This window comes from Chiloscyllium plagiosum, unplaced genomic scaffold (genome assembly GCF_037043375.1).
Source record: "Chiloscyllium plagiosum isolate Xiang-an unplaced genomic scaffold, Cpla_swu_hap1 HiC_scaffold_3, whole genome shotgun sequence".
Classification (NCBI taxonomy): domain Eukaryota; kingdom Metazoa; phylum Chordata; class Chondrichthyes; order Orectolobiformes; family Hemiscylliidae; genus Chiloscyllium; species Chiloscyllium plagiosum.
Window position 1 is genome coordinate 71,084,839 of NW_028270141.1, and position 10,869 is coordinate 71,095,707.

Consider the following 10,869-nt stretch of genomic DNA (forward strand, 5'->3'; position numbering starts at 1 on the left):
TGTCATGTCACCTTCTATTCTTATTGTGATCCTATCATGGAGGAACATAGACGGTATATAATTTGCAATGTAATAGCAACAAAAATATGTGTATGTTGTTGGCTTTTAATGCCCATTTTATACAGCAAAACACAATATTATAATGAAAAACATGAAACTAATAACTGCATTATTATCCTTGTTATTGAATAAAATTTAGGTGTCTCATAGATGGTTTTCTGACATTCCAGACAAGTGGAAGTACAGCTGGTAGATATCCAGCTCAGGAATCTTGTGCACCATGTGAAATACAAGGAGTTGGTGAGTTCTTTTACTTACAATATTCCATATACCCGTAGTTCAGAACCTGCTGTCAAGAATATTTCATCAGCAAATTCTCCTCTTCTAGGACCGAATGATTATTGATCATTAATAGAACAAAAACATGTAGAACAACATTCATATGATATGCACATTTTATTTTGTTCCAAAAATAGCAAAATGTATATTAAGGACACTAATATGGAGTTAATAGGAAAATACCTGCCAAAATATTGTCCAATACTCAGACTCAAGCTTTGTACTCGAAGTATGAACACTCCCATCACAATTTAATAAACATTAAAATAATACTTGCTTTGTGTTGATTTAATGCCAATCGCACTTTAGCCTTGTAAATCCTGTCCATTCATCAAGGATGAGCAATAAATCTAAATGCCAGTCTGTCTGAACTAAGATTTGAATTTGGCCAATACCTGAGCCGCTGGTTAATGCAGAACTGACAAACATAGCATGAAATATGTCTGCAACACTCCAAACCAGCATGAAAAAAATCCCAATGATGCAAAGATGCCAGTTCTGATCACAATCTACAAATATTCAGTCTTTAGTTTGTACTGAAAATAACATCTCTTCAAAATAGACATGCACTTCTCACATAAATACATTTCTTAAAAGTGCCTTAAAATATAAACACATGATACAAACCAATGCTCCTTCAAAACCTTGTTTCTGAAGCTCCACGCCTTAACCTGTTATCTAAAAATTCATCATTTTCAAAACTTAGATTATTATGGGATCTTGAGATCATAAGTAATTTCTCTTTATTTGTATAACTGCCTTTTACACCAGCCTGTGGAACGGGTAGTGTGTCCATTGGATCTTCTTTGTTTTCCAGTTTCACATAACCCTTGCTGTTACTGCGATCAAGTCTAGGCCAGCTTGGGTGCTTTCTTTGTTCTGCCTGCACCGTGAGTGTTGAGGGACCTCTCTCCAAGTCCAATGACTTTGAATGACAGGATAACATGTGAAGTGAAGTGTTTGACCCAAATTCTTTCTTGGGGAAACTGGGTGATAGAAATCTTCCCACGGATGTACCAGTGGGTGGTTTTCCATCTGTTATCGTGCTGTTACTTCTTAACAATCGCGGATTCGGTGGCTTATAGAAATCGTTGATATCAGTTGATGGCACTGTTAAGGATGTCATAGATATATGTCTAACCCTACCTTTACTGAGGTCAGAATCCTCTGTGATATTATCAAGTTCAGGCTCATCAATCACACAGTTATTAAGTTTAATAACAGGAAGTGTGAAAGCACTGAGAGAAGATGAAACAATGGATTTAGTCTCACACTTTTTAGAGTAGGTACACTTTTCTCTTTGAGATTCTGTCTGTTGCCTATTGCTGAACCCTGATGATGTTGCGGTTTTTGGGTGTATGAGAGTGTTAGTATTCTTAGGTAATCCATCGTCTTCCTCATAAGTGTTCCATTTCTGTGGAGTGATTCCATCATTAGATGACCCAGAAAATGACAACAATACATTAGCAGCCAGCTTTGCAGTACATTGATTGTCAGAACATTTGGTATCAGAATCCCCAGATTGGCCAATCCATGCCCCATTCATGTGTCTTTGCTCTTTAATTCTTTGGCTATGGATATCAATGACTGTAGAATAAATATCTTGCATATGAATCACTTTTGTTTCTTTGTCTCTATTTTCATGTAGTATGGCATTAGCACAAATAAATATAAATATTCCTATCCCCATGGTGAAAGGGCCAATCATTTTCATTTTATCAGAGTGTAAATGCTGCTCAAAAAACTCCATGAATACTCCAGTATGATCTGTTATTACATGGGACCTATTGTTTGAAATTCCAGATTTCGAAGCTACAGGATATCTCTTATCTACTTCCTGTGGCCAATAACCGAGAATTGCCATTGCAATTCCAAACATCAAAATTAAAATTCCAAGGAAAAGGAAAAATCCTGAAGGTGAATAGAGTCTGATTTTGCCCCTCACTACAACAATGTTGGCTTTGGGCTTACGTTTGGGTTTCTTTTTCTCTGGAGCAGAGGATGGAGGAGGAAGATGAAAGTGCTGTGATCTTGCTGAATCTTGCCTTTTCAGGGCTGCCAGTCCTGTTATTACACCCCCTGTGGCTATCATTGTGTTGTCTTCTTCCTTGAATGTTAAAAGAAATACAATTTCAGATGTTGAGCTAGCCTCTTGTTAGTGTGCGCAAGAACATTCTGCAAACAACTATGTAAAACAACAGAGAGAAACATTACACTTTGGAGGCCTATTTAACAAGTTAAAAGGAGGAACATCAGTTAATTAACTCAGGAAATCATATTGCTTCAAATTTACTATTAACAAAGAATTACACACTAGTATCAAATGTGTCCTTTTTGGCCTCTTACTGTAAGAATTTTTAACTGTATCAATAACATCATAATTAAAATGTAAACTATTATGAACACAGGGTTTGCAAAATGCTGGGCCATAAACTAGCTTATTGCAAGTTTGCATCCTATTTCCACATAGAGTTCAGCACTTCTCTGACCCAACTATGTGTACCAAACTTGTACTATGTGTAACTATTTGTAATTACAAATTTCCAAGTGTTCAATAGTTAAAATTAATAATGAACTGCTCTAGCTTGCTTTAGCTGTCTTCTGGCTTGAGGTGACAGCTTGCTCTGATGGTCAACATTATTAAACATCACCTGATATGAGTCAGGAGCCTCAGTCTGGCATGGTGGCTCAGCTTCATCTGTTGTAGAGGAAAACAAGGACTGAGAAGGTGAAGGATTTTGCTGATCTCTTGTTTTCTCTCGTACTTATCATGGCTAACTGAGTTTTCTGCATCTCCCCATTTCTCTAACCTGTCAACCTCTAGAACTCATAACTGTCAGCAACTGTCACCTAGATGTTTGTGTTAATGTCTGCCATCTTTGTATCTTGCTTGTGAGCAATCCACATGTCAAGACACATTGACCAGATGTTCTTTGGATATGCAGCCATCATTCATCCAATGAATGTAGCTAAGCCAATGCATGCTTAGAAATGAGTATCTGCTGATGGAATTAGCACATTTCAGGACCACTATTTGGTCTGCACTTTGTCCTATTAAGAGGTGCCAAGGATACATTTATGGAAAGGAGATTGATAAGAACTCAGCTTTTTCTCTTGCCTAACATTTGTTGACCAAGTCTCACAACTGTAGATGGCTGCATCAAGAACACAGGATTGGAGACTCGCATTTCATGTTCTGTCAGGTTACAGGTTTCCACATTCTCTTTCTCAGCTGAGACAAAACAATGGCATCATTTGAAATGTGTGTGTTGATTTCTGCATCAAGTAACAGATTGTCAGTGATTGTGGAACCTGGAGATGTAAAGCATCATCAACTTGCAGTGTTACATTTCCAATGCCGATTGATGGCTGTGTGGCAATATTTTGAATCATGGCATTGTCTCCTTGCAAAATAACTGCAGTTCATTATTTAAGTGCATATTCAACATGAGTGAAATAGAACATTGTCACAGGACATGCTAGCCTTGTGGTATTATCATGAGATTGTTAGTTTGGAGACGCAGATGAGGTTCTGGGTTCCGAGGTTTGAATCCTGCCACGGCAAATGGTGGAATTTGAATTCAATAAATATCTGGAATTAAGAATCTAATAATGACCACGAAACCTTTGTCAGGGAAACCCTATCTGGTTCACTAATGTCCTTTAGGGAAGGAAATCTGTCTTGCTTACCCAGTCTGATCTACATGTGACTCCAGGCTCACAGTAAAATGGTTGACTTTTAACTGCCCTCTGGGCAATTAGGGAAAGAGCAAAAAATGCTGACCCATATTTCATATAAGATTGCATTTTTTAAAAATCCAGCTTCAAATCTATTCTTAAGAAATAAGTTTAAGAATTTATCTTTCCAACATGGTTTAGAAATGAGAGATGATTTTCAAGCTGTTGAAAACAGTTCACAATGAAAAATTATGCTTTATGCAACTGGCACTAAATGCAACATGTGGAATTTGTAAAATAAGAGATGTATAAACAGTTGTACATTGTTTATAACTTAGCAATCTCACTTTGAATTTAAAGAATGCATAAAACAGTTATGATGATGCAGGAGCAAATGACATGCTAAGACTAGGCTTTAGCCATACAATCGCTGCAGTATTTGGCAGATGTAAGCTCTACTGGAACTATAGCTGACCTGGGGATTCTTCCTATTGTCAGCAGTTTCAAATACATTTCACTTTCATTGAAAAGCAGAGCAGTTACAGGTCAAGACCATGACATTTGTCCAACTAGTTAATATCAGGTGTTTTCACATTATACAAGCTAATAGTTCTGATCCATGTTGTTACCATTTCTGTTCTAATGAATTCCTTTAATGTAGTCTTCCTTAACTATTGGTATTGTCTCTGGCTTAGAAACTGTGTATAATAGCATTTTTCCTTCGATTCTGACTTCGTACATCTAATCCTGCATACATGACTCCTGATTTTTGACTGCTCAACTACTGAAACTAACCTGCTTCTATCTCCCTTATTATCATCCTTTACCATGACTACTCAAAATTGTATAGCAGATTGTGAGTAGAAATAACATGCTAGAAATGCTAGCATTTCTTTGCTTTCTTTACGTTAACATTTAGTAATGCAAATATTAGCTTGCTCTGCTCTAAATTTAATGCACTATAAACTGCTTAGTTAAGTACAAATTATCAAACTGATGCCAAATGCTTTCTTTCCTCTTCTTCTTCGGCATTTCCTCAGGATTAAAGTTGGCTTGCTTCTACTTTAGTTTAATGGATTCTGACATGGCTGATAAGTTCAATGGGTGATCCAGTCTCTGTCCTAAGTGGAGCAGGTGGTACTTGGAAAGATTGATTACTGATTCGTAGGGAAGTATGTGCACTCTCTCCAATATCTTGACTTTGCCTCGACATGTTTCCAATGATGTATCTCCCTGTGTTTGGTGCCTTCGTAAAGGCACCTTCTCCATTTTGGCCAGTCACAATCCAGAAACTCCTGTGAGTCAGCAGGTATATTTGACTCTTTCAGAGATGTTTTCTGGTAATTGTAAAAATTTTGTCAATATCCTCTGCAAAAAATGAATTTGGAATAGAACAGCAGCTTTGAGATTCTGGTATCAGGCATATGAATGATGTGGCCTGCCCAGATAAACTGTGTTTGAATGATTATCACCTTGGTGTTAACTTAGGATGGGATGCTCTGGTGCCTTTCTTGTCACCAGATTTGGACGATTTTGCAAAGGCACTACAGATTATATGGCTCTAGTGCTTTAAGATCCTTGCTGTAGACTGACCAAATCCTGAAGCATTTGAAGTGCAGGGAACACTCCTACCCAGTAAACTGTGGCCATGGATTAATGATGCTGGTCCTCAAATACTCTTTCTCAGTCATCTGAAGCCTGAGCTGGCGCACTGGAAGGGATGATGCATTTTGCAGTCTACACTTGCATTTGTTGAGAAGACATTCCTAAGATATGGAAAATACTATTCTCAATCGATTGGGGGAGGGTAGATGTTGTGCTGTAGCAAGTGGTTGGAATAGGATCTTAACCTTCACAGCGTTAACTGGACTTTCAGTAACAACCCAGAATTGCGGCTTTATTAACGAACACAATAACATGGCATGTGCTGAGAGAAAGTATTTCATAAGCATTCTCATGGCAATCAATTTTGTTAAGACATTGGTTCCAGTTCCTTAGAATAACTCTACTGACTGATTAAAGAAGCGAATACATAATTCTTTTTAAACTTTGGTAGATTAATTCAAATTACTGGAGAAAAGGAGAAAGAATAACAAAATTTGATTAAGTAAATTTGGGGCGGCACGGTGGCTCAGTGGTTAGCATTGCTGCCTCACAGCACCAGAATCCTGGGTTTGATTCTGGCCTGGCTGTGTGGAGTTTGCACATTCTCCCTGTGTCTGTGTGGGTTTCCTCCAGGCGCTCCGGTTTCCTCTCACAATCCAAAGATGTGCAGGTCAGGTGAAGTTGCCATGCTAAATTGCCGACAGTGTTAGTCCAGGGTAAATGTCGGGGAATGGGTTTTGGTAGGTTTCATTCGGAGGGGCGGTGTGGATTTGTTGGGCCGAAGGGCCTGTTTCCACACTGTAGGGAATCTAATCTAAATTTAGATCAAACTGTACAGAGTATGTTAGTGTGATCTTTACTTTTTGTATAAGAAATAAAGTGATGCTCTAGAGCAGGGAATGAAAGTCTTAAAATATAAGATAAATCAGTTTCTGGCATGTGGAGTATGCATGTTAAACAAATACATACTGTTAGATAATTTTTTTAATGAAGAAACAATGATTTAATATAACCTAGAAGGTTCAAATAGGTAATTCCAAGATCACTAAAATTGAGAAAGTCATTATATATTTCAGTAAAGTTAAAAACTGCATTTACTATCATTGTGATTTAGTAATGACAATGCTTATGATTCCTATAAATAACATGCAATAACAAGTGTCATTAATGTAGTTTAAAAAAAATCTAAAGATACTTCATAGGAGCGTAATCATAAGAATCCATACCAAGCCAATAAATGAAGTATTAGGAAGACAACTAGAAGATTGACCAAATAATATTTTTAATGAGGATCTTAAAAAAGGAAAAGAGAATGAAGTCTTTGGTCGGCTTTGAAGATATGGATAAGAATGTTAAATTTTAGCTGGTGAACAGACGAGGAGTCAATATTTTGGATTAGTCTGAGCTGCACAGTGGATGGATTCAGAATTGTGGCTATAGTGTGAAGTATGTGACTCTGCTAAAAGACAATGCTCTTGATCTGCGCAATGTTTAAATGGAGAAAATTGGAGCTCACCCAGGACTGGTGATCAAACAGGTTGACTCACAGCACAGATTCTGTGGAGAAATCAAAATAAATGTTGCCAGTTAGAGCTGTATGGCATCAGAAATGTCGCAAGTCATAATATATAGACAATGAATCTTTTAACTCGATTGACCAATACCTGGATTTCTGTTTGAAAGAAAACAACTTTAATGAACCAGGACATTGGTTTAAAATGCTGAGAAGGTCACCTGACATACAAGAAAGGGGCAAAAGTTTCTAAAAAACCCTCTGTAGTGAATTAACTGGAGACATGTCTAGTCAGTTTCCATGAACAACTTCACATTGTTTGGTCTATCTGGAAAAAAGCTGAAAGACAATAACAAACAACCATCTCTGCAACAACTGTCAAAGGTAAAGGAAAGGCTTTGAAATCCATTATGCCAAAGGTATCCTAAGACTGACCTATCTATTTGAGTGACATTTTGATAGCTTTGACATTAGAAAATCCAAAACCCCTTTGTTACTATGGATTCCCTCACAGTCAATAGCTAGCTATTTCATGATCAAACCTCCCCCTGGTGAAAAGCTTTGGTTATAATCTTGTCTATTTGTTACAGTGGGAGTAACAGTAAACAGAGCTGCATGACAGAATAGTAACAGTTCACTCCCAACAGATGCTTCTTTTCAAACTCAGATCTAATCTTTATTTGGAGTTTGAATACATCACAGACATAGAAAATTAAAACACTGAAGAAACTTCCAGTATCTCAGCACCCACTTTGGAAAAGCATGGAATACATTTTAAAACACAGTGTTTCCAGAAGAATAACCAGCGAACATTGGCCACAATACCCACTCCTACCCGAGAAGACCACCAAATAAACCTCAGCATATAGAATTCTTTCTATTTATGGACTTCTACTTTTTGTCAAATCAACCTTGTCCACCCTATAACTTGTTATGTTTTGCATCGTAATGTGTGTGTAGTTGCTAGGATTCAGGATAAGTTGTTACCTTTTTAATAAGGTTTATACTTTACTTGAGTGCATTTACAATAAAACTAACTTCTTAAATTTGTTAATTCTGGGTTATTTCTTTATATACATGGTTAGTACATATTAAATTGAAATAGCAAATCTTTGACATTAATTCAAATTCCGTTATCGCAAAACTCAGCAACAAAAAGAGAGGAATTTATTCACTCTTGTCTTTATGATGACAAAGTATGGATGTTGAAACAATAAACCTAAGGGTCAGAATGCAGCCAAAAAATAGGAAAGGATGAAGGATAAATCTTTGGTGAATTCCAGAGTAAATAGTGCAAGGTCAAGAAGGCAAGTCATTGCTTCTCTGGCTATGACTAGATGGAAAGAAGTACAACCAAGTTGGAGCAATCCCACTCAGTTGGAGAAAAGAGGCAGTGAATTAGAGAAGGACAGTACAGCAAAAAAAATGGAAATGTCACCAATTGCAATGTGATCACTATGGGAGAGAGTTATCGGTGACATTGTCTCGTTGCTACCGTTTGGACTGAAAAGGGGTGGCATTAACATTCTTCCATGTATTACCAATTAACCAGTGAGTGTGAATGATGCTTTAGTGCAGCATTAAACAGAGGTGACAGAAATTATGTATAAACATGGAACAAATTGGAAGATTCTGCAAGAGATACTTGTGTATTTACTATTAATGGTTCCCAGCTCAAAACAAAAGTTTAGACATTTCGGTTCATGATGTGAATAGTTGAAGCTGCTTTGTTAGAAAATTTCCTTGCTTGTGACTTTGACTGAGGTACTAACCAACTATCTCTCTGCTGATGTGCTAACTGTTCTTGTTAGGTATTACCTTTAACAATTTCTTTTCAACTGATATTTTCCTTCTTATTGCCACGCTATCCAATGTTCGAGTTCCCACAGGGTTAGATTAGATTCAGATTGAGTTAATTAAAGATAAATAGAAAATGAGCCCTACTCAATTTTCCATAGCTATTTGTCACAATTTCTTATTTTTGAGTACATTCCAGTAATCTTGTTCGCTTCATCTATAGTCAAAACGAAAATATTTATTTATTCATAATCTGCAAAACTGGCATGAAATTAAAGGTCAATTCTGGGTGGAAATAGAGTCAGTGAGAAGTACATGACAGCTTCAAAGAAAATCCAAATTGAGACATCCCAACGAAAGCATGCTTCTTCCCTTCCAAACCCGGCACTTCCATGTATACAGTGTAATGGGATTGGGCATGTCCCTTTAAAGAGGAACAATTTAATGAAAGGCTGATAATGAGTGTACCGCTGCCCATGTTCTAACCACCACAGAGGGACCCGCCGATGGCTCACCGGAGATATGTTGCAGGTCAGCGACGTTTCAGGCATTCAAGGCGTTCAAATTCCCAGCCTTTATTTGAACACTATCACTATTTAGGTCAGAGCTACAGTACCTAGCAAACTGCAAGGAGATCCTCTCAACACTTCTGGCCGCCAGTGCAATGTGCTATTCACATTTGCAACAAGTACCAACATGGAATCGTCTTTCGCAGCTTAACACTCTGACATCCTTGCAGCTGACACCTCCCAGTTAACAGCATTCCCCACTTACTCTATGCAAAGCTACGATATTAACAGACAATTAGAGGCACAGCCTTATTTCTATCCTCATTCACATCAAAACAACATCCGAGGCATATAAGGCATGTTATTTGTTAATTATCTTGTTTGGGAGAGGTTTTGGATTTGATCGTTGCTCTTGTTTTAACTGGGGACCTCTCACCTGGTTGAAAGAGCGGGCTCCTGGGGAGAGGGATATAATCCAGCCTGTGTCGATAGCTTCAAACTGAAGGAGGGGATCCGTTCAGCGGAGCGCAATCCGACGTTCAATGGAATCTGTTCAGTGGATCAAGCTCCTTAGAGCAACCGTTTTAACTTTCTCCCTCAGCCGTGGTGTCCTGCTCTTTCTCGGAACGACTAGACATCCTTTAGTTGGTCGCTGAACACTTCTGACTTCCTTCGTTCGGTTTTATAATTGGTCATTGTGGAGTTGAGCTTGCAGCCATTCCCAAAATGAAGCAAGCTCACAGCGCTTTCCAGGCGGTGAGACAAAGGAGCGGCAGGATCTGGGCTTGGCTGTATTTGCCTATACACAGGGAACAGACAGAATGAAATGGTCACACACAGCCACTGACTGTTACAGCTCTCGGCACACACAACCACCGTAGGACTGCAAGAAAAAAAGTTACTTGCTATAATTTCAGATCTTCAAAACGAGAAAAAACGTGGAACTCTGACAATTGTGATTAGCATTGCAAGTTATTCTCACACGGTGCATCCCTACAAATGAAGGGCGAGGATTTCTGGTGAACTTGCTGTCTGTGGTGATTACTAGTTTCTACTTACTTAGGCTGAGTTTTACGCCCAGAGTCTCTTCTCCCGTGCTTGGCTGGATAACATCTTGCTCAGACGAAATGCTGAGTTTGGAGGTGTCAGACTGCAAAGAAAACTGGGACTTTTAGCCCCCCACGTGATGCTTTCCTCGCACGGAATGTGACGCACATTGAAGCGAGGAGCCTCTGTCGAGAGCTCACTCTCCATTCTCTGTAATACCACAGCAACCTCCAGCTCGGATTGGAGCTCATTGGTCATTTCGCTTTCTTGCGTCTCTCTGTCGTTATTAGAGCACCTACCCCTTTCCATATCAATGGTTGAAACGTCCCTCTGAAAGAGCTGGACAAAGGTGGATACCATACCCTGAATGTGAATTCACTG

General features: G+C 38.4%; 1 protein-coding gene across 1 annotated transcript; it reads right to left on the reverse strand.

Annotated features, from left to right (window-relative positions):
* Positions 1–441: 441 nt before the first annotated feature.
* On the reverse strand, positions 442–10,617 carry tmem200a (transmembrane protein 200A). The gene is made up of 4 exons (XM_043683571.2): positions 10,501–10,617; positions 9,878–10,240; positions 7,139–7,179; positions 442–2,446 (listed from the first exon to the last, which is right to left on the reverse strand). The coding sequence occupies exon 4, from the start codon at positions 2,429–2,431 to the stop codon at positions 977–979; it is 1,455 nt and encodes a 484-aa protein (XP_043539506.1). The 5' UTR covers positions 2,432–2,446; positions 7,139–7,179; positions 9,878–10,240; positions 10,501–10,617; the 3' UTR covers positions 442–976.
* Positions 10,618–10,869: the final 252 nt, after the last annotated feature.